Here is a 23,043-nt window from a genome sequence, read left to right on the forward strand (position 1 = left end):
ACATATATGATGCAATATATTATACAGTATGTCATAAGCATAAATAATGCAATACATATGTTTTATATATGTATGTATACAATACACATCAATTTAAGGGCTCTCTATTTTGTCTCATTGGTCAATTTGCCTAATCTTGTATAGATACTGCACTGAATTTCTGTAGCTTTCTGAAAGGGCAAATATTCATTCTTTCTTTTACATCAGTGCCCTAGCTATTCTCAAACTTTTCTCTTCACCATAAATTTTAGAAACAGCTTGTTAAGATTTATATAAACGCTTGTTTGAAATTCGATTGTAGTGGCACTTATACTGTAAATCAATTTAAGGAGAATTAATGTCTTCTTTTCTCTCAACAATGCTGTATCTCTTCATTTAGTTAGGTCTGCATTTTAACTTTCATTTCCTATAACATTTCGTTAAATGTTTGTATTTCTCTAGGCATAGTTCTCTCACATATTTGTTAGATTTATTTCTAAGTATCTTATGGGTTTTAAAGTCATTAGCTTATCTATTTTATTGGGAGATAATTTACATACAATAAAATACACACAGTTCAACAAGTTTTGATAGATGTTTGCTCTCATTCAACCATCACTGAATGAAGATAAATGACATTCCAGCAAGCATCTCAGTAGTTTCCTTTATACCCCTTTGCAGCAATCTTCCCACCTCATCCAAGACAACTACTGAACTAATTTCTAGCAATGAAAATTAGTATCGCCAGTTGGAGAACTTCCTATGAATAGAAGCACACAGCATATACTCTGATTATTTTCACTTAGCATAATGCTTTTGAATCATCCATGTTATTTCATGAATCAGTAGTTCATTCTTTTTTCTTGCTGAATGATAACATCACATGAATATATCTCTGTTTATCCATTTATCTATTAATAAAATGTTTTTATTGTTTCTACTTTGGGGCTGTTATGATTCAAGCTCCTAAGTAATTCATGTACAAGTCTCTGTGTAGACCTCTTTTCATTTCTTGTAGATAAATACCCAAGAGAGGAATTGCTGTGCCATTTGGCAAATGTACGTTTAAATTTATAAGAAATTGGCAAACTGTTTTCGGAGGTGATTATATCATTTTATCCTCCTTGAAAATTCCAGCTACTCCAGCTACTAGGTCAGTCTTTTAAATGATTAGTCTTTTAAATGATTAGTCTAGTGGGTAAGCTTTTTCTCATTGTGGTTTAATTTAGGTTTCTCTGATGACTAATAATGATGAATGGCTTCTCACATACTTCAGTTCAGTTGCTCAGTCATGCCCAACTCTTTGCGACCCCATGAACTGCAGCATGCCAGGCTTCCCTGTTCATCACCAACTCCCAGAGCCTACTCAAACTCATGTCCATTGCATCAGTGAAGCCATCCAACCATCTCATCCTCTGTCATCCCCTTCTCCTCCCACCTTCAATCTTTCCCAGCATCAGGGTCTTTTCCAATGAGTCAGCTCTTCACATCAGGTTGCCAAAGTATTGGACTTTTAGCTTCAGCATCAGCACTTCCGATGAATATTCAGGACTGATGTCCTTTAGGATTGGCTGGTTGGATCTCCTTGCAGTCCAAGGGACTCTCAAGAGTCTTCTCCAACACCACAGTTCAAAAGCATCAATTCTTTGGCACTTAGCTTTCTTTATAGTCCAACTCTCACATCCATACATGACTACTGGAAAAACCATAGCTTTGACTAGATGGAACTTTGTTGGCAAAGTAATGTCTGTGCTTTGTAATATGCTGTCTATGTTGGTCATAGCTTTTCTTCCAAGGAGCAAGAGTCTTTTAATTTCATGGCTGCAGTTACCACCTGCAGTGATTTTGGACCCCCAAAAAATAAAGTCTCTCACCGTTTCCATTGTTTCCTCATCTATTTGGCATGAAGTGATAGGACCAGATGCCATGATCTTAGTTTTCTGAATATTGAGTTTTAAGCCAACTCTTTCACTCTCCTCTTTCATTTTCATCAAGAGGCTCTTTAGTTCTTCTTCACTTTCTGCCATGAGGGTGGTGTCATCTGTGTATCTGAGGTTATTGATATTTCTCCCAGCAATCTTGATTCTCTCATACTTACTGAACCTTAATACATCTTTGTATTAGGTTTGTAAAGTGTCAACTGAAGTCTTTTACCCATTTTGATTGAGTTGTTTGTCTCCTTGTTACCGAACCCAAGTCTGACTGCTCAATGCTCAAAAACTATTAAAGAGGCCAGGCTAGTGGAAAGAAACTTTGCTTTATTTTGCATGCCAGCAAGCAAGGAGGCAGGATGGGGGTGGGGGAGGTGGACACCTGTCCAAAAACTGACTCCCCCAACCACTGACAGGGGGCAAGAGCTTTTATAGACAGAAGGAGAGGGTTACATGCAGAAATAGCACAGTCAGCCCTGACAGTCATCTTGAGGTTGGGCATCAGTGGTCTGACCAGTGTCAACTTGACTGTTTTAGGTATAGTTTATCTTCAGGTCCATGGTCGATTTGTTCTCATTTCCTTGAGGCCAATTCTTGGAATTACAGCAGCTTATGTCATGGCTACATTCTGGTCATCATACAGTTACCTTCTTCCACCTGGTGAGGGTTTCAGTATCTATAAGATGGTTCATAGGATATGGCTCAGCATATTATCCACAGTCCTTGAGAGGGAACTAAATGTCCCTGATTATGCTTAATGACTACATTATTATTATGTTGTCTCCTTTGATTGTTTTCCTTTGTTTCTGCATTTTCTGACTTCTCTGATTAAACTTATTCTTTGGCTAAAGTTTTTCCATGGACAAAATGCAGGCAGAGGACACGAGGGGGCAAGGACTATGGGGTCCTCCTCCATTTCATTCTTATTGAGAGCTGAGTTCTTTACATTTACATTTAATGTAATCATTGATATGATTGGTTTTAAGTCAGTAATTTTGTTGTCTGTTTCACATTTGTCTGGTGTGCTTTTTTTGTTCTCTAAAGTTCGTTTTCTGCCTTCTTTTGATTTAATCAAACATTTTTAAAATATTTCAAGATTACTTATTCTATTGGCTTTTTAGCACTTTTTTTTTTTTTTTTAATAATAAACACTGTTTCAGTGATTGCTCTAGAGCTAAAACTGAATGTGCATCCTTGGGACTTCCCTGGTGGTTCAATGGTTAGGACTCTGATTCCACCGGTGGGGCTGAGGTTCAGTCCCTGGTCGAGGAACCAAGATACTACAAGCCATGCAACTTGATAAAAAAAAAACAGCATCCTTAATTTATCAAAGTCAATTAAGATCCCCTGGAGGAGGACATGGCAATCCTTTCTCCAGTATTCTTGCCTGGAGAATCCCATGGACAGAGGAGCCTACCGGGCTGCAGTCCCTAGGGTCGCAAAGAGTTGGACACGACTGAAGCATCTGAGCACACGCACAAGTCATCTTCCTGGGGATTAGGCTGATGTGAGATGCTTCTGTTCACCCCTCTTATGATAGCATCTTGGTTCACATTTCATGATTTTTGATTAATTGTGAGCTTCCATTTGTTGTAACACTCTCTGGAAGAATTCCTAGAAGCCTGGGTTTGAATGGCATTCTTCTAGAAAGGATTTGTATTTGCTCTTGCCAGATTCAGGGGAGAACCACCAACCTGGGCTCATTTTAAACAATGTTCTCATGTGTGGTACTGTGGGTATTTGCCACCAAAAGGAAAAAAAAAGTAAACTTCAGCCCAGAGCTGGATGAGGGCAAACTTGTGGTTTAAAGTTATCAGGAAAAACTTTTCTTTACCAAAGCCAAGGTCAAGACGTACATGTTTCTTTCCTCTCTTTTTGCGGATTCTTGTCCTGCTTCCCCCTTCACTGAGGATCATCCAGTTGCCTATTATGGACCTTGGGTCCAATTCTCTTTTATCGGCCTAGGCTTTGTGTCCTGTCCCCTAACCATGGTGGGCTTCCATCCACTGAATGCCAATGACCAACAGATGCCCCTTCCATGCCATCAGGCTTCATCATCCACATACTTCCCTGGAGTCATGCTTATTGTTATTGTTATCCAACTCTGATCATCTCCCATGTGTTCTTGCTAGCTCATGATGCATTAAAATATTTTTTTAATATATTATCTAGAATTTTAATGACAAAAAGTTTATTCAGAGTTCCTAGTCTGACTTCGGAGAAGGCAATGGCACCCCACTCCGGTACTCTTGCCTGGAAAATCCTATGGACGGAGGAGCCTGGTAGGCTGCAGTCCATGGGGTCGCTAAGAGTCGGACACGACTGAGCGACTTCACTTTCACTTTTCACTTTCATGCATTGGAGAAGGAAATGGCAACCCACTCCAGTGTTCTTGCCTGGAGAATCCCAGGGATGGAGGAGCCTGGTGGGCTGCCGTCTATGGGGTCGCACAGAGTCGGACACGACTGAAGTGACTTAGCAGCAGCAGCAGAAGTCTGACTTACCGCAAGAAAAGAAGTTGCTGATGGCATTCTTCAGAGAAAACAATTCACAAAGTTTGGTGACTCGTTAGATAGGGAAAATAGGTGTCAAAGAGTTTTAAGCTGGAGATATTAGAAAGAACTGATAGAAAGAAGGAAAGTTGATGAATGGGCCATCTGTAGACAGGAAAATGATGAGATGTTTTTAAGGCTGCTTGAATTTCAATTATCAGTGCAACATTCACGTGGAGGTGCCCCATGGTCGATCAGAAACCTCAGAGATGAACTCATTCATTCTCTCAACATTGCTCAGTGCCTGCTATAAGCCAACACTGTGTCAGACACTTCCTAGCACTAGAGAACTACCTCAGAGAGCCCTGAGCACACAATAGCACAGCCTGAGCATCAGGCCCGCCCCTCCAACACCCCCCGCCACCACCCCCCATCCCACCCCCACTTCCTGGAGATCCCACCCACCCGTTCCAAGCCTGGAATAATGGACAGAAAGATGCACACATATGATGGAAACTAGATGACTTTATTTTAAGCACAGTTAGCAAGGAGGAAAGAAGATTTGGGAAAGGAAGTGACGAACATTCAAGAATGCAAGGGAAAGAAAGGTGGGAGGGGGACTTAGGTGTTGCCCTCTTCGTGGGATCAGAGAGCCCAGGATCCTCAAATAGACTACATCCACGGATCACTCCTCCCAGCAGCCTTTCTCAGCCAGAGGCAGGCAGGAGACAAGGAGGGGAGGAGGGGATTCCCACACAAGAATTGAGAGGTGGACAGTAGAGAAGGTGAGTCAGAATGATGGGTTGCACATGGTAGGGTTGGGCAGACAGGCCAGCTGGGAGGCTCAGAGAGGGTGAGATGGGCTGGGGCTTGGGTGCCTCCTCAAGTCCTACCAGCTCAACACTTCTTACAGCTGCTGCCACAGGCTCCCACCCCATAGGAACCGATGCCACAGGTACGGGTGGCTGAGAGGTCACCACATACAACTCCACCCCGGGAGCTGCTCACTCCTGCACAGAGACAATAATGGTAAGTCAGAACCTTCGGGGGTAGTGGGGAGCTGGTCCCAAGCACACTCCCTCCCTAACACCCAGCAGGATGTCTCTGGATCATCCACATCTCCAGGGAGAAAGACAATCTGAACTCCCGTGTGGTCTCAGGACTCCCATCCTCACAGGACAGGAATGACCTCAATCTTTCTTAATCTATTCTTCTGTAGCTGATTTCAGGAAGACCTCCATGGGGACAACCATGCTAATAAAATACCTGTTTTGATCTAGAACAAGACAACTGGAGTATGGACAAGTGTGTTTGGACAAGGAGAAAGTCAGAGCTTCCTATAATGGCGAAAATAAGACTGACACTCTAACAGGCAGGGGGTGAAGTATTATTCCACTCCTAACCTGTCAACCAGCTCCCTCTTTGTAACTGTGTGATTGGAAATGAATGGAACTCTTCTCCCAGGGTCTTTTCACCCTCAGAGCTAAGACATTTTTCCCACCGTCTCACTTCAGTGTCTCCCCTTCAGGGCCCGAATTACTCACTGACATTCACAGCACTGATGCCTTCACACAGCCTGATGTGGGAGAGAAAAGAGCATTAGGACTGGGTGTTAGTTTCTGACAACGATCCCAGAAGTCACATGGTCACCCACTCTGAACCCAGTCACCTAAGAAGCCACCCAAGTTCCTCCCCAGAAGGTCAGAGAAGGTCTGGGGTCCAGCACCCCTAGAGGCTCAGCATCTCCCCAGCTCTGTTTCAAGAGAACACAAGGGGCAGGATCTCCCAGGTCCCTCTAGGAAGAGGGTCCTACTGAAGTGCAGTGGGACTGCCCCCAGGACTCCAGCTTCAAACTGCCGACCCCACTCCTACTGACTGGCTCTACCATCCTGAACAATCCAGTCTCCCTGGGCCACAAGCTTTTCATCTCTCTAATCGAAATGTATTTTTCTATTTGCCCTTTCAGTTTGAGGCCATTTTTATCCTGTCCCTTAAGCAAGGATGTTCTGGTACCAGCTCCTACCAGTTAGTTCACAGATACTGTTTTGTACATTTCTAGCCAACTCTGCATGAAGTCACAGTGGTAGCTTGAGCCCAGGCATGATAGAAGTATTTATACCACTAAAATATGCAAATGTTATACATCACAGACTTTTTATTCCCTCAGAGAACCAGCAAACTATTGTCCCTAACCAAATGATGTTGGAGCCCATTGGAAATCAGACAGCGGGCTCAACTGAGACTGTTCTCCTTAGCCTCTCCTCGGAGCAGAGAGGGAGCCAGAAAGGGTTCCAAGATGTAAACAGAAGAAGGAATGGGGAAGTAGTAGAGGAAAAAAAATGGGCCAGGTCTATGCAATTGAGGCCCCAGCTGTGCAGACTGTACCCACCTCTGCTCCTCGCCCTCCAGCAGGCGCCTGTAGGTGGCGATCTCGATGTCCAGGCCTAGCTTGGCGCTCATCACCTCCTGGTACTCCTTGAGCAGGCAGGCCATGTCCTGCTTGGCCTTCTGCAGGGTTTTCTCCAGCCCCGCCAGCTTGCCCCGGGCATCATTAAGGGCCGCCTCGCCCTGCTGCTCCGCCTGGGTCACTGCGGCCTCCAGCTTGGAGTTCTAAGGGCCCAGGAGAGAACAAGGTGGGTTATGGCCTCTGGGTTTCTGTGTCCATTTCCTGGATGTGTCTAGTCTCTCTACCTAGATGAGATCACCCCAGAAACAGACCTCTCCCCTTCATCAACTGGGGCTCCCTGAAGGGCCATAACTTAGGACTCAAGTCATACGAATGGGTTGGAGAGTGAATGGTGAGATCCAGCTGGGCGCACACACTGCCTGTGGGACCCTGGGTGGGCCTCAAAAAAACCCTACCTGGCTCTTAGCATTTTCAATCTCAGCTGTCAGCCTCTGGATCAGGCGGTTGAGCTCGTTGATCTCCTCCTTGGTGCGGCGCAGGGTCTCCCCATGCCGGATCACCGTGGCCTTGATCTCCTCATACTGGAAGAGGAAGCAGAGAGGCTCATGAAACTCAGGACAGGACCTCCCACACATTCAGGACAATGTAGATGATTTGCAGGTTGTCCAGTGCTCAGCCTGTGCAACCATACACGGCAGCCCTGCCTTTCTACCCCAGCCTGAGAGATGTCAATACTTTATTTACCGTCCCTAAGGATCAGAATCCCCAGACAAAAGTAGCCTTTTTTAATAAATGCCTTGAATCCCCCCCAGCGCCACATCTAGGAGGCAGGTGTCCTGGACCACTCACCTTGCTGCGGTACCAGCTCTCAGCCTCGGCCCGGCTGCGGCTGGCAATTTCATCATAGTGAGCCTTGATCTCGGCGACAATGCTGTCCATGTTCAGGTACCGGCTATTGTCCATCTTGACGACAACTGAGGTGTCTGAGATGTGGGCTTGCATGACTCTCAACTCCTGTAGGGCCAAGAGTCATTCACATTACATACACCATCCAGAGCCAAGTAGAACAGAGTTCACTTCCACCTTTACACACACACACACACACACACACACACACACACACAAGCCCACAATTTCCAAAACCCTCACGCCTGCAGGCACCCCTGTCTATTTCCTCTGTACACAGGCCGGCCTGGGAATCAGGAGACCTGAGTAATGTCCTCTCTGCTGGTGCTCACCTCTTCATACAAGGTCTTCAGGAAGCCCACCTCCTCTACCAGGCTGTGTGCGTTGGCCTCCAGATCTCCTTTGAGCACATAGGCATGATTAACCTCCTGGAGATACAAACACACAGCAATCCCTGGTCATTGCAGAGGCTTTCCAGTGGGGGCTCCACTTCCCCCAACCCCATCCCCAGCCCTGCAAAGCAAGTCGTAGGCATATATCAGTAAGTCAAGAATAAGGGAACTAAGGTCTCCCACCAACTCTAGCAAAACATCCTGTGTGACTTTAGAAAGTCCTTCTATCTCTCTGGGCCACTCTATTAAGGGAGAGCCAAAGAATTCCTGCCCTGTAGATCTCCCAGAGTGTGAGAAGGGATATGCCTATCGGTTGGAATAAAATATAAGTTTATTAACTGAACAAGGGCATACCGATGCCCTGAGGGCTACCAGACTCCCAGGCAACTATCCCCCAAGCAGACCTACTCACCTGCTTGATTTTGACAAACTCATTCTCTGCCGTGGTCTTCAGGGCGACCTCCTCTTCATACCTCCACAATGGAAGTTAATTTGAAACAGAGATTTAGCTAGTAATGGAAAGGAGGGCTCAACCTGACCCATCACATCCACCCCCCAGGATATCTGAAACATCCCTCTCACCCATATCCCTAATTACACATTTCTCTAACTTAGACATGATTCACTTTAAAGATACTGGTTTTGTTATTACTCAAGTATAATAAACTGCCTGGAAAGGTGGATGGAACTAGTAGGTTGAACCAGTGATTGTGAACAGTGGAGAAGACATAGTGTCATTTCTTTGTACCTCCAGTACCTAGCATAGTAAAGAAAAGAGTGAGTGTTCAGAACAGGTTTGTGGGACAGGTCAATGGATGGATGGATGGATGGATGGATGAAGAGGGATATGGTCCCTATCCTAAGAAGTTCATAATGCAATAGAAAGACTCTTTGCTGACATTTCAGCTTCTCTTCTTTTCGTGTGTCTTCCTGTCACTGCCTTTAAAGCTGATAAAAGCAAAAGTGGGTTAATGAAGAAAGAAGTTTCTAAGGCCAGTGTGCTCAGTGGTTCCCCAATTGTCGTATCATGTCAACCCTTCTGAGAGAAGTGGACCTTCCCAAATGCACTCACTTCTTCTTGTAGCCCTGCAGCACCTCCTGCAGGCTGTTGAGCTCTGAGGCCAGCCTCCCGCTGTCGGCCTCCACACGCTCAGCCTCCCGCCTCAGCGTCTCGATGTAGCCATTGAACAGGGGCTCCAGGTTGCTCTCGCAGCAGCGCTGGTTCTGGTAGAACTGCCACTTGGTCTCCAGCAGCTTGTTCTGCTGCTCCAGGAAGCACACCTGCCGCCCAGAGGAATAGTCACCCAGACAGCCGTAATTCCAGCATCCTGCAGAATCTACCCTCCAAAACTTCCGCCCATCCCTTTCCCCCATCCCACCCCAACACATACATGAGGATTTCTGTCACTGAGATGGCTGCAGATCTGAGTCCAAGTATCCATGATCAAGCGGAAAAGTCCTTTCTCATGCCTGGCTTCACTGTGCCAGGGATCAGAATCCCCTCCCAAATGACTAAGCCTTCCCCTGGAAAACCTTCCCCAGTTAGGTCTCCTGCTGGCCCATTCCTGTCTGAAGTGAACATTACTGGGGAAGCCTCAGCTGGCCCCAGAGTTCAGTGTGAGAGTGTGTGAGTGAGTGAGTGTGGGGCGGGGATGCGGAGAGAGAGATCGGCAGGGGACAACTAAGCATTCCAGATGTCCGCAAGGATGACCCTATAGTCCTATTTCTATTTCTTTTTTTCTTCTGTTTCTATTTCTGACGTAAATTTTGTATGTGTCCCATGGGGGACAGGGGTCTGTGTCCGCTTCCCTCTGACATGCAGTTCCAAGCCTGTTCTTATCTCTCTTGTACATTATAACAGTGCTATCATACCAGGAGCCCCTGCTCAATGCTCACATCTCTCTAGTCGGTCTGTGCCCTGGAAATATGTCCATCTCCTCCATCAGACTTGGGATTCATCTGGTCCACATCTCTCTTACCCCCTGACTAACCCTTCAGTGCCTACCCAGGAAAGAAGGTTCAGGAAGGGTGTGATCAAGGACACCCACCTTGTCAATGAAGGCAGCAAACTTGCTGTTGAGGCTCTTGATCTGCTCCTTCTCCTGGTGCTTTATGCGCTGTGCATTGGGGTCGATCTCCAGGTTGAGGGGCTTGAGGAGGCTCTGGTTGACTGACACGGAGGTGATGCAGGGAGGGCTGGGGCCACCAGAGCGGTACCCAAAGCTGCGGCTGCTGGAACCAGCACGGGAGCCCCCGCAGACACTGCGACTGCTGAAGCCCCCAGTGAGCCCACGGTAGCAGGAGACACCGCGGTAAGGAGCAGCCGTGATGCAGCAGCGGCTGGGCCTGGGCCCACAGGCCGAGACACAGCTGAAGGTGCGACCAGGAGCGTACCTTTGAGTGGTCACACAGGAGCTGGAACTGCGGACTCCACTACGGGAGCTAAAGCAAGCCGATCCACAGGTCATAGTGACTCAAGGCTGGAGGAGATGAAGCCAGAGGAAGAGGAGAAGGGTTCTGAGCTCTCCCTCACTGTCTGTGCCTTTTATAAACCCAGACACCTGGCGCTGTCTACGTCACCATGTGGAGCAAACTTCTTGTCACCTTTATGGGCTTGGGGAATTTCTCAGTTGTTTCTCCTCTCCTGGGATAATATCATCAAGATGGGGCTTTGGAAAATCCTACACTCAGGCAACTCTGAAGCCTTGGCAGAATTTTTTCCATAGTTCAGGGCCTGAGGGTGCCAAGGAGCCTAGATCAACCAAGGCCTGGGGACTCTGCATTTTGCGAGATAATTGAGGAGAGGAAGGGAAGCTGGGTTGGGATGATGGTTTTCAGGTCAGCTGGACTCATAACCTCTGACTTTTAGTTTGGGCCACAAGATGCACTAAGACCAGGGACAAAGGGTGGGCCAGCCTATGGTGGGAAGGTGGCCGTGGACCCTGGCAGCTTTGAGAGCAAGAGCCTTCCAGGGGCTTCACAGGTAGGGTCTTGGGGACCAACTCTTCAGGGCAACCTATGACACTTGACCCTTGGCATGGCCAGAAGGAAACTGTGTTTACTCCCACCAAGACGTGGAAAAGCCAGTCATACAACCAAAAAAAAGTATTTGTTCAGCCACTTCATGCTGGGGGATCCATGAAGTGGGTAGATGTGTGTGAGCAGTGGTGTGAGAGTTCAGTATCTGAATCCCTAAAACCCTCTCTGTCCACCCACCTCCATCCCTCTTTGTGTGCCTTCAAGATTCCTCACCCACACCTGACACAGAGTGTCTTCCTCAACTAGACCTTAAGTGCAAGGCCACACTCCCCAGACAGTCTCTTTCAAAGGCCTCCCTGTTTTCTGGGGCATTTTCAGAAGAGCTTCTCCAATAAGCTCTGGGCCTGGACTGAGTGGAGGGAACTGGGATCCATTCCAAGAAACTTCAATGGATTTATTTCTAAGTATCTTATGGGTTTTAAAGTCATTAGCTTGTCTATTTTATTGGGAGATAATTTACATACAGTAAAATACACACAGTTCAACAAGTTTTGATAGATGTTTGCTCTCATTCAACCATCACTGAATGAAGATAAATGACATTCCAGCAAGCATCTCAGTAGTTTCCTTCATACCCCTTTGCAGCAATCTTCCCACCTCATCCAAGACAACTACTGAACTAATTTCTAGCAATGAAAATTAGTATCGCCAGTTGGAGAACTTCCTATGAATAGAAGCACACAGCATATACTCTGATTATTTTCACTTAGCATAATGCTTTTGAATCATCCATGTTATTTCATGAATCAGTAGTTCATTCTTTTTTCTTGCTGAATGATAATCATCACATGAATATATCTCTGTTTATCCATTTACCTATTAATAAAATGTTTTTATTGTTTCTACTTTGGGGCTGTTATGATTCAAGCTCCTAAGTAATTCATGTACAAGTCTCTGTGTAGACCTCTTTTCATTTCTTGTAGATAAATACCCAAGAGAGGAATTGCTGTGCCATTTGGCAAATGTACGTTTAAATTTATAAGAAATTGGCAAACTGTTTTCGGAGGTGATTATATCATTTTATCCTCCTTGAAAATTCCAGCTACTCCAGCTACTAGGTCAGTCTTTTAAATGATTAGTCTTTTAAATGATTAGTCTAGTGGGTAAGCTTTTTCTCATTGTGGTTTAATTTAGGTTTCTCTGATGACTAATAATGATGAATGGCTTCTCACATACTTCAGTTCAGTTGCTCAGTCATGCCCAACTCTTTGCGACCCCATGAACTGCAGCATGCCAGTCTTCCCTGTTCATCACCAACTCCCAGAGCCTACTCAAACTCATGTCCATTGCATCAGTGAAGCCATCCAACCATCTCATCCTCTGTCGTCCCCTTCTCCTCCCACCTTCAATCTTTCCCAGCATCAGGGTCTTTTCCAATGAGTCAGCTCTTCACATCAGGTTGCCAAAGTATTGGACTTTTAGCTTCAGCATCAGCACTTCCGATGAATATTCAGGACTGATGTCCTTTAGGATTGGCTGGTTGGATCTCCTTGCAGTCCAAGGGACTCTCAAGAGTCTTCTCCAACACCACAGTTCAAAAGCATCAATTCTTTGGCACTTAGCTTTCTTTATAGTCCAACTCTCACATCCATACATGACTACTGGAAAAACCATAGCTTTGACTAGATGGAACTTTGTTGGCAAAGTAATGTCTGTGCTTTGTAATATGCTGTCTATGTTGGTCATAGCTTTTCTTCCAAGGAGCAAGAGTCTTTTAATTTCATGGCTGCAGTTACCACCTGCAGTGATTTTGGACCCCCAAAAAATAAAGTCTCTCACCGTTTCCATTGTTTCCTCATCTATTTGGCATGAAGTGATAGGACCAGATGCCATGATCTTAGTTTTCTGAATATTGAGTTTTAAGCCAACTCTTTCACTCTCCTCTTTCATTTTCATCAAGAGGCTCTTTAGTTCTTCTTCACTTTCTGCCATGAGGGTGGTGTCATCTGTGTATCTGAGGTTATTGATATTTCTCCCAGCAATCTTGATTCTCTCATACTTACTGAACCTTAATACATCTTTGTATTAGGTTTGTAAAGTGTCAACTGAAGTCTTTTACCCATTTTGATTGAGTTGTTTGTCTCCTTGTTACCGAACCCAAGTCTGACTGCTCAATGCTCAAAAACTATTAAAGAGGCCAGGCTAGTGGAAAGAAACTTTGCTTTATTTTGCATGCCAGCAAGCAAGGAGGCAGGATGGGGGTGGGGGAGGTGGACACCTGTCCAAAAACTGACTCCCCCAACCACTGACAGGGGGCAAGAGCTTTTATAGACAGAAGGAGAGGGTTACATGCAGAAATAGCACAGTCAGCCCTGACAGTCATCTTGAGGTTGGGCATCAGTGGTCTGACCAGTGTCAACTTGACTGTTTTAGGTATAGTTTATCTTCAGGTCCATGGTCGATTTGTTCTCATTTCCTTGAGGCCAATTCTTGGAATTACAGCAGCTTATGTCATGGCTACATTCTGGTCATCATACAGTTACCTTCTTCCACCTGGTGAGGGTTTCAGTATCTATAAGATGGTTCATAGGATATGGCTCAGCATATTATCCACAGTCCTTGAGAGGGAACTAAATGTCCCTGATTATGCTTAATGACTACATTATTATTATGTTGTCTCCTTTGATTGTTTTCCTTTGTTTCTGCATTTTCTGACTTCTCTGATTAAACTTATTCTTTGGCTAAAGTTTTTCCATGGACAAAATGCAGGCAGAGGACACGAGGGGGCAAGGACTATGGGGTCCTCCTCCATTTCATTCTTATTGAGAGCTGAGTTCTTTACATTTACATTTAATGTAATCATTGATATGATTGGTTTTAAGTCAGTAATTTTGTTGTCTGTTTCACATTTGTCTGGTGTGCTTTTTTTGTTCTCTAAAGTTCGTTTTCTGCCTTCTTTTGATTTAATCAAACATTTTTAAAATATTTCAAGATTACTTATTCTATTGGCTTTTTAGCACTTTTTTTTTTTTTTAATAATAAACACTGTTTCAGTGATTGCTCTAGAGCTAAAACTGAATGTGCATCCTTGGGACTTCCCTGGTGGTTCAATGGTTAGGACTCTGATTCCACCGGTGGGGCTGAGGTTCAGTCCCTGGTCGAGGAACCAAGATACTACAAGCCATGCAACTTGATAAAAAAAAACAGCATCCTTAATTTATCAAAGTCAATTAAGATCCCCTGGAGGAGGACATGGCAATCCTTTCTCCAGTATTCTTGCCTGGAGAATCCCATGGACAGAGGAGCCTACCGGGCTGCAGTCCCTAGGGTCGCAAAGAGTTGGACACGACTGAAGCATCTGAGCACACGCACAAGTCATCTTCCTGGGGATTAGGCTGATGTGAGATGCTTCTGTTCACCCCTCTTATGATAGCATCTTGGTTCACATTTCATGATTTTTGATTAATTGTGAGCTTCCATTTGTTGTAACACTCTCTGGAAGAATTCCTAGAAGCCTGGGTTTGAATGGCATTCTTCTAGAAAGGATTTGTATTTGCTCTTGCCAGATTCAGGGGAGAACCACCAACCTGGGCTCATTTTAAACAATGTTCTCATGTGTGGTACTGTGGGTATTTGCCACCAAAAGGAAAAAAAAAGTAAACTTCAGCCCAGAGCTGGATGAGGGCAAACTTGTGGTTTAAAGTTATCAGGAAAAACTTTTCTTTACCAAAGCCAAGGTCAAGACGTACATGTTTCTTTCCTCTCTTTTTGCGGATTCTTGTCCTGCTTCCCCCTTCACTGAGGATCATCCAGTTGCCTATTATGGACCTTGGGTCCAATTCTCTTTTATCGGCCTAGGCTTTGTGTCCTGTCCCCTAACCATGGTGGGCTTCCATCCACTGAATGCCAATGACCAACAGATGCCCCTTCCATGCCATCAGGCTTCATCATCCACATACTTCCCTGGAGTCATGCTTATTGTTATTGTTATCCAACTCTGATCATCTCCCATGTGTTCTTGCTAGCTCATGATGCATTAAAATATTTTTTTAATATATTATCTAGAATTTTAATGACAAAAAGTTTATTCAGAGTTCCTAGTCTGACTTCGGAGAAGGCAATGGCACCCCACTCCGGTACTCTTGCCTGGAAAATCCTATGGACGGAGGAGCCTGGTAGGCTGCAGTCCATGGGGTCGCTAAGAGTCGGACACGACTGAGCGACTTCACTTTCACTTTTCACTTTCATGCATTGGAGAAGGAAATGGCAACCCACTCCAGTGTTCTTGCCTGGAGAATCCCAGGGATGGAGGAGCCTGGTGGGCTGCCGTCTATGGGGTCGCACAGAGTCGGACACGACTGAAGTGACTTAGCAGCAGCAGCAGAAGTCTGACTTACCGCAAGAAAAGAAGTTGCTGATGGCATTCTTCAGAGAAAACAATTCACAAAGTTTGGTGACTCGTTAGATAGGGAAAATAGGTGTCAAAGAGTTTTAAGCTGGAGATATTAGAAAGAACTGATAGAAAGAAGGAAAGTTGATGAATGGGCCATCTGTAGACAGGAAAATGATGAGATGTTTTTAAGGCTGCTTGAATTTCAATTATCAGTGCAACATTCACGTGGAGGTGCCCCATGGTCGATCAGAAACCTCAGAGATGAACTCATTCATTCTCTCAACATTGCTCAGTGCCTGCTATAAGCCAACACTGTGTCAGACACTTCCTAGCACTAGAGAACTACCTCAGAGAGCCCTGAGCACACAATAGCACAGCCTGAGCATCAGGCCCGCCCCTCCAACACCCCCCGCCACCACCCCCCATCCCACCCCCACTTCCTGGAGATCCCACCCACCCGTTCCAAGCCTGGAATAATGGACAGAAAGATGCACACATATGATGGAAACTAGATGACTTTATTTTAAGCACAGTTAGCAAGGAGGAAAGAAGATTTGGGAAAGGAAGTGACGAACATTCAAGAATGCAAGGGAAAGAAAGGTGGGAGGGGGACTTAGGTGTTGCCCTCTTCGTGGGATCAGAGAGCCCAGGATCCTCAAATAGACTACATCCACGGATCACTCCTCCCAGCAGCCTTTCTCAGCCAGAGGCAGGCAGGAGACAAGGAGGGGAGGAGGGGATTCCCACACAAGAATTGAGAGGTGGACAGTAGAGAAGGTGAGTCAGAATGATGGGTTGCACATGGTAGGGTTGGGCAGACAGGCCAGCTGGGAGGCTCAGAGAGGGTGAGATGGGCTGGGGCTTGGGTGCCTCCTCAAGTCCTACCAGCTCAACACTTCTTACAGCTGCTGCCACAGGCTCCCACCCCATAGGAACCGATGCCACAGGTACGGGTAGCTGAGAGGTCACCACATACAACTCCACCCCGGGAGCTGCTCACTCCTGCACAGAGACAATAATGGTAAGTCAGAACCTTCGGGGGTAGTGGGGAGCTGGTCCCAAGCACACTCCCTCCCTAACACCCAGCAGGATGTCTCTGGATCATCCACATCTCCAGGGAGAAAGACAATCTGAACTCCCGTGTGGTCTCAGGACTCCCATCCTCACAGGACAGGAATGACCTCAATCTTTCTTAATCTATTCTTCTGTAGCTGATTTCAGGAAGACCTCCATGGGGACAACCATGCTAATAAAATACCTGTTTTGATCTAGAACAAGACAACTGGAGTATGGACAAGTGTGTTTGGACAAGGAGAAAGTCAGAGCTTCCTATAATGGCGAAAATAAGACTGACACTCTAACAGGCAGGGGGTGAAGTATTATTCCACTCCTAACCTGTCAACCAGCTCCCTCTTTGTAACTGTGTGATTGGAAATGAATGGAACTCTTCTCCCAGGGTCTTTTCACCCTCAGAGCTAAGACATTTTTCCCACTGTCTCACTTCAGTGTCTCCCCTTCAGGGCCCGAATTACTCACTGACATTCACAGCACTGATGCCTTCACACAGCCTGATGTGGGAGAGAAAAGAGCATTAGGACTGGGTGTTAGTTTCTGACAATGATCCCAGAAGTCACATGGTCACCCACTCTGAACCCAGTCACCTAAGAAGCCACCCAAGTTCCTCCCCAGAAGGTCAGAGAAGGTCTGGGGTCCAGCACCCCTAGAGGCTCAGCATCTCCCCAGCTCTGTTTCAAGAGAACACAAGGGGCAGGATCTCCCAGGTCCCTCTAGGAAGAGGGTCCTACTGAAGTGCAGTGGGACTGCCCCCAGGACTCCAGCTTCAGACTGCCGACCCCACTCCTACTGACTGGCTCTACCATCCTGAACAATCCAGTCTCCCTGGGCCACAAGCTTTTCATCTCTCTAATCGAAATGTATTTTTCTATTTGCCCTTTCAGTTTGAGGCCATTTTTATCCTGTCCCTTAAGCAAGGATGTTCTGGCACCAGCTCCTACCAGTTAGTTCACAGATACTGTTTTGTACATTTCTAGCCAACTCTGCATGAAGTCACAGTGGTAGCTTGAGCCCAGGCATGATAGAAGTATTTATACCACTAAAATATGCAAATGTTATACATCACAGACTTTTTATTCCCTCAGAGAACCAGCAAACTATTGTCCCTAACCAAATGATGTTGGAGCCCATTGGAAATCAGACAGCGGGCTCAACTGAGACTGTTCTCCTTAGCCTCTCATCGGAGCAGAGAGGGAGCCAGAAAGGGTTCCAAGATGTAAGCAGAAGAAGGAATGGGGAAGTAGTAGAGGAAAAAAAATGGGCCAGGTCTATGCAATTGAGGCCCCAGCTGTGCAGACTGTACCCACCTCTGCTCCTCGCCCTCCAGCAGGCGCCTGTAGGTGGCGATCTCGATGTCCAGGCCTAGCTTGGCGCTCATCACCTCCTGGTACTCCTTGAGCAGGCAGGCCATGTCCTGCTTGGCCTTCTGCAGGGTTTTCTCCAGCCCCGCCAGCTTGCCCCGGGCATCATTAAGGGCCGCCTCGCCCTGCTGCTCCGCCTGGGTCACTGCGGCCTCCAGCTTGGAGTTCTAAGGGCCCAGGAGAGAACAAGGTGGGTTATGGCCTCTGGGTTTCTGTGTCCATTTCCTGGATGTGTCTAGTCTCTCTACCTAGATGAGATCACCCCAGAAACAGACCTCTCCCCTTCATCAACTGGGGCTCCCTGAAGGGCCATAACTTAGGACTCAAGTCATACGAATGGGTTGGAGAGTGAATGGTGAGATCCAGCTGGGCGCACACACTGCCTGTGGGACCCTGGGTGGGCCTCAAAAAAACCCTACCTGGCTCTTAGCATTTTCAATCTCAGCTGTCAGCCTCTGGATCAGGCGGTTGAGCTCGTTGATCTCCTCCTTGGTGCGGCGCAGGGTCTCCCCATGCCGGATCACCGTGGCCTTGATCTCCTCATACTGGAAGAGGAAGCAGAGAGGCTCATGAAACTCAGGACAGGACCTCCCACACATTCAGGACAATGTAGATGATTTGCAGGTTGTCCAGTGCTCAGCCTGTGCAACCATACACGGCAGCCCTGCCTTTCTACCCCAGCCTGAGAGATGTCAATACTTTATTTACCGTCCCTAAGGATCAGAATCCCCAGACAAAAGTAGCCTTTTTTAATAAATGCCTTGAATCCCCCCCAGCGCCACATCTAGGAGGCAGGTGTCCTGGACCACTCACCTTGCTGCGGTACCAGCTCTCAGCCTCGGCCCGGCTGCGGCTGGCAATTTCATCATAGTGAGCCTTGATCTCGGCGACAATGCTGTCCATGTTCAGGTACCGGCTATTGTCCATCTTGACGACAACTGAGGTGTCTGAGATGTGGGCTTGCATGACTCTCAACTCCTGTAGGGCCAAGAGTCATTCACATTACATACACCATCCAGAGCCAAGTAGAACAGAGTTCACTTTCCACCTTTACACACACACACACACACACACACACACAAGCCCACAATTTCCAAAACCCTCACGCCTGCAGGCACCCCTGTCTATTTCCTCTGTACACAGGCCGGCCTGGGAATCAGGAGACCTGAGTAATGTCCTCTCTGCTGGTGCTCACCTCTTCATACAAGGTCTTCAGGAAGCCCACCTCCTCTACCAGGCTGTGTGCGTTGGCCTCCAGATCTCCTTTGAGCACATAGGCACGATTAACCTCCTGGAGATACAAACACACAGCAATCCCTGGTCATTGCAGAGGCTTTCCAGTGGGGGCTCCACTTCCCCCAACCCCATCCCCAGCCCTGCAAAGCAAGTCGTAGGCATATATCAGTAAGTCAAGAATAAGGGAACTAAGGTCTCCCACCAACTCTAGCAAAACGTCCTGTGTGACTTTAGAAAGTCCTTCCATCTCTCTGGGCCACTCTATTAAGGGAGAGCCAAAGAATTCCTGCCCTGTAGATCTCCCAGAGTGTGAGAAGGGATATGCCTATCGGTTGGGATAAAATATAAGTTTATTAACTGAACAAGGGCATACCGATGCCCTGAGGGCTACCAGACTCCCAGGCAACTATCCCCCAAGCAGACCTACTCACCTGCTTGATTTTGACAAACTCATTCTCTGCCGTGGTCTTCAGGGCGACCTCCTCTTCATACCTCCACAAGGGAAGGTAATTTGAAACAAGAGATTTAGCTAGTAATGGAAAGGAGAGCTCAACCTGACCCATCACATCCACCCCCCAGGATATCTGAAACATCCCTCTCACCCATATCCCTAATTACACATTTCTCTAACTTAGACATGATTCACTTTAAAGATATTGGCTTTGTTATTACTCAAGTATAATAAACTGCCTGGAAAGGTGGATGGAACTAGTAAGTTGAACCAGTGATTGTGAACAGTGGAGAAGACATAGTGTCATTTCTTTGTACCTCCAGTACCTAGCACAGTAAAGAAAAGAGTGAGTGTTCAGAACAAGTTTGTGGGACAGGTCAATGGATGGATGGATGGATGGATGGATGGATGAAGAGGGATATGGTCCCTATCCTAAGAAGTTCATAATGCAATAGAAAGACTCTTTGCTGACATTTCAGCTTCTCTTCTTTTCGTGTGTCTTCCTGTCACTGCCTTTAAAGCTGATAAAAGCAAAAGTGGGTTTATGAAGAAAGAAGTTTCTAAGACCAGTGTGCTCAGTGGTTCCCCAATTGTCGTATCATGTCAACCCTTCTGAGAGAAGTGGACCTTCCCAAATGCACTCACTTCTTCTTGTAGCCCTGCAGCACCTCCTGCAGGCTGTTGAGCTCTGAGGCCAGCCTCCCGCTGTCGGCCTCCACACGCTCAGCCTCCCGCCTCAGCGTCTCGATGTAGCCATTGAACAGGGGCTCCAGGTTGCTCTCGCAGCAGCGCTGGTTCTGGTAGAACTGCCACTTGGTCTCCAGCAGCTTGTTCTGCTGCTCCAGGAAGCGCACCTGCCGCCCAGAGGAATAGTCACCCAGACAGCCGTAATTCCAGCATCCTGCAGAATCTACCCTCCAAAACTTCCGCCCATCCCTTTCTCCCATCCCACCCCAACACATACATGAGGATCTCTGTCACTGAGATGGCTGCAGATCTGAGTCCAAGTATCCATGATCAAGCGGAAAAGTCCTTTCTCATGCCTGGCTTCACTGTGCCAGGGATCAGAATCCCTTCCCAAATGACTAAGCCTTCCCCTGGAAAACCTTCCCCAGTTAGGTCTCCTGCTGGCCCATTCCTGTCTGAAGTGAACATTACTGGGGAAGCCTCAGCTGGCCCTAGAGTTCAGTGTGAGAGTGTGTGAGTGAGTGAGTGTGGGGCGGGGATGCGGAGAGAGAGATCGGCGGGGGACAACTAAGCATTCCAGATGTCCACAAGGATGACCCTATAGTCCTATTTCTATTTCTTTTTTTCTTCTGTTTCTATTTCTGACGTAAATTTTGTATGTGTCCCATGGGGGACAGGGGTCTGTGTCCGCTTCCCTCTGACATGCAGTTCCAAGCCTGTTCTTATCTCTCTTGTACATTATAACAGTGCTATCATACCAGGAGCCCCTGCTCAATGCTCACATCTCTCTAGTCTGTCTGTGCCCTGGAAATACGTCCATCTCCTCCATCAGACTTGGGGTTCATCTGGTCCACATCTCTCTTACCCCCTGACTAACCCTTCAGTGCCTACCCAGGAAAGAAGGTTCAGGAAGGGTGTGATCAAGGACACCCACCTTGTCAATGAAGGCAGCAAACTTGCTGTTGAGGCTCTTGATCTGCTCCTTCTCCTGGTGCTTTATGTGCTGTGCATTGGGGTCGATCTCCAGGTTGAGGGGCTTGAGGAGGCTCTGGTTGACTGACACGGAGGTGATGCAGGGAGGGCTGGGGCCACCAGAGCGGTACCCAAAGCTGCGGCTGCTGGAACCAGCACGGGAGCCCCCGCAGACACTGCGACTGCTGAAGCCCCCAGTGAGCCCACGGTAGCAGGAGACACCGCGGTAAGGAGCAGCCGTGATGCAGCAGCGGCTGGGCCTGGGCCCACAGGCCGAGACACAGCTGAAGGTGCGACCAGGAGCGTACCTTTGAGTGGTCACACAGGAGCTGGAACTGCGGACTCCACTACGGGAGCTAAAGCAAGCCGATCCACAGGTCATAGTGACTCAAGGCTGGAGGAGATGAAGCCAGAGGAAGAGGAGAAGGGTTCTGAGCTCTCCCTCACTGTCTGTGCCTTTTATAAACCCAGACACCTGGCGCTGTCTACGTCACCATGTGGAGCAAACTTCTTGTCACCTTTATGGGCTTGGGGAATTTCTCAGTTGTTTCTCCTCTCCTGGGATAATATCATCAAGATGGGGCTTTGGAAAATCCTACACTCAGGCAACTCTGAAGCCTTGGCAGAATTTTTTCCATAGTTCAGGGCCTGAGGGTGCCAAGGAGCCTAGATCAACCAAGGCCTGGGGACTCTGCATTTTGCGAGATAATTGAGGAGAGGAAGGGAAGCTGGGTTGGGATGATGGTTTTCAGGTCAGCTGGACTCATAACCTCTGACTTTTAGTTTGGGCCACAAGATGCACTAAGACCAGGGACAAAGGGTGGGCCAGCCTATGGTGGGAAGGTGGCCGTGGACCCTGGCAGCTTTGAGAGCAAGAGCCTTCCAGGGGCTTCACAGGTAGGGTCTTGGGGACCAACTCTTCAGGGCAACCTATGACACTTGACCCTTGGCATGGCCAGAAGGAAACTGTGTTTACTCCCACCAAGACGTGGAAAAGCCAGTCATACAACCAAAAAAAAGTATTTGTTCAGCCACTTCATGCTGGGGGATCCATGAAGTGGGTAGATGTGTGTGAGCAGTGGTGTGAGAGTTCAGTATCTGAATCCCTAAAACCCTCTCTGTCCACCCACCTCCATCCCTCTTTGTGTGCCTTCAAGATTCCTCACCCACACCTGACACAGAGTGTCTTCCTCAACTAGACCTTAAGTGCAAGGCCACACTCCCCAGACAGTCTCTTTCAAAGGCCTCCCTGTTTTCTGGGGCATTTTCAGAAGAGCTTCTCCAATAAGCTCTGGGCCTGGACTGAGTGGTGGGACCTGGGATCCATTCCAAGAAACTTCAATGGGCAGGAGGCCCCAGCTCCCAGACCTGGAAGACAAGGCAGGCCCAGGGTGGGGGTGAGGGGAGTGCAGAGGCCAGGATGGTTGGAAGGGAAGGTACCTGGGCAACCAATGGGCCATAGAGGGGAAATAATAACAACAACAATAATGATAACAGCTGATATTTATTGATCACTTACTAGGCACCAGGCATTGTATTAATGCTTTACATATACACTCACTTTATCCATATCACATCCCCGGATAAGTTTGATTATCTTCATTCTAGATACAAAGGTAACTGAGGCTCAGAGAGGTTATGGAATTTTCATCCAGATTGCAAGGTGCAGAGCCCAGGCTTGAACCCAGGTATGTCTGATTCCAGAATTACTTTGACCATTATTCCACAGAGAAAAAAGAAGTGTGTCTCTGAAATGGGCATGCTGATGTTCAAGATGTTTCAT

At 47.1% G+C, this 23,043-nt stretch overlaps 2 protein-coding genes across 2 annotated transcripts; both read right to left on the bottom strand.

Annotated features, from left to right (window-relative positions):
• Positions 1–4,917: 4,917 nt before the first annotated feature.
• LOC109558690 (keratin, type II cuticular Hb1-like) lies at positions 4,918–10,636 on the bottom strand. Its single transcript, XM_019960030.2, has 9 exons — positions 10,156–10,636; positions 9,180–9,388; positions 8,520–8,580; positions 8,048–8,143; positions 7,659–7,823; positions 7,265–7,390; positions 6,792–7,012; positions 5,947–5,978; positions 4,918–5,412 (listed from the first exon to the last, which is right to left on the bottom strand). The coding sequence occupies exons 1-9, from the start codon at positions 10,573–10,575 to the stop codon at positions 5,300–5,302; spliced, it is 1,443 nt and encodes a 480-aa protein (XP_019815589.2). The 5' UTR covers positions 10,576–10,636; the 3' UTR covers positions 4,918–5,299.
• Positions 10,637–15,984: 5,348 nt separating this feature from the next.
• Positions 15,985–21,703, bottom strand: LOC139183084 (keratin, type II cuticular Hb1-like). Its single transcript, XM_070789051.1, has 8 exons — positions 21,223–21,703; positions 20,247–20,455; positions 19,582–19,642; positions 19,110–19,205; positions 18,728–18,892; positions 18,334–18,459; positions 17,861–18,081; positions 15,985–17,047 (listed from the first exon to the last, which is right to left on the bottom strand). Exons 1-8 carry the CDS (start codon positions 21,640–21,642, stop codon positions 17,008–17,010), a joined length of 1,338 nt encoding a protein of 445 aa, XP_070645152.1. The 5' UTR covers positions 21,643–21,703; the 3' UTR covers positions 15,985–17,007.
• Between the last annotated feature and the right edge of the window lie 1,340 nt (positions 21,704–23,043).

This window comes from Bos indicus, chromosome 5 (genome assembly GCF_029378745.1).
Source record: "Bos indicus isolate NIAB-ARS_2022 breed Sahiwal x Tharparkar chromosome 5, NIAB-ARS_B.indTharparkar_mat_pri_1.0, whole genome shotgun sequence".
NCBI lineage: Eukaryota > Metazoa > Chordata > Mammalia > Artiodactyla > Bovidae > Bos > Bos indicus.

What these genes read in the sequence shown, in the direction of transcription:
- LOC109558690 (XM_019960030.2), bottom strand. Translation starts at nt 10,575, where the DNA reads ATGACCTGTGGATCGGCTTGCTTTAGCTCCCGTAGTGGAGTCCGCAGT. An exon ending in TTGCTGCCTTCATTGACAAG is followed by an intron (nt 9,389 to 10,155) that starts GTGGGTGTCCTT and finishes TCTGGGCGGCAG; the next exon opens with GTGTGCTTCCTGGAGCAGCA. An exon ending in TGAAGACCTTGTATGAAGAG is followed by an intron (nt 7,824 to 8,047) that starts GTGAGCACCAGC and finishes TTGGCCCTACAG; the next exon opens with GAGTTGAGAGTCATGCAAGC.
- LOC139183084 (XM_070789051.1), bottom strand. Translation starts at nt 21,642, where the DNA reads ATGACCTGTGGATCGGCTTGCTTTAGCTCCCGTAGTGGAGTCCGCAGT. An exon ending in TGAAGACCTTGTATGAAGAG is followed by an intron (nt 18,893 to 19,109) that starts GTGAGCACCAGC and finishes TTGGCCCTACAG; the next exon opens with GAGTTGAGAGTCATGCAAGC. An exon ending in CTGGAGGGCGAGGAGCAGAG is followed by an intron (nt 17,048 to 17,860) that starts GTGGGTACAGTC and finishes CTCCCACATCAG; the next exon opens with GCTGTGTGAAGGCATCAGTG.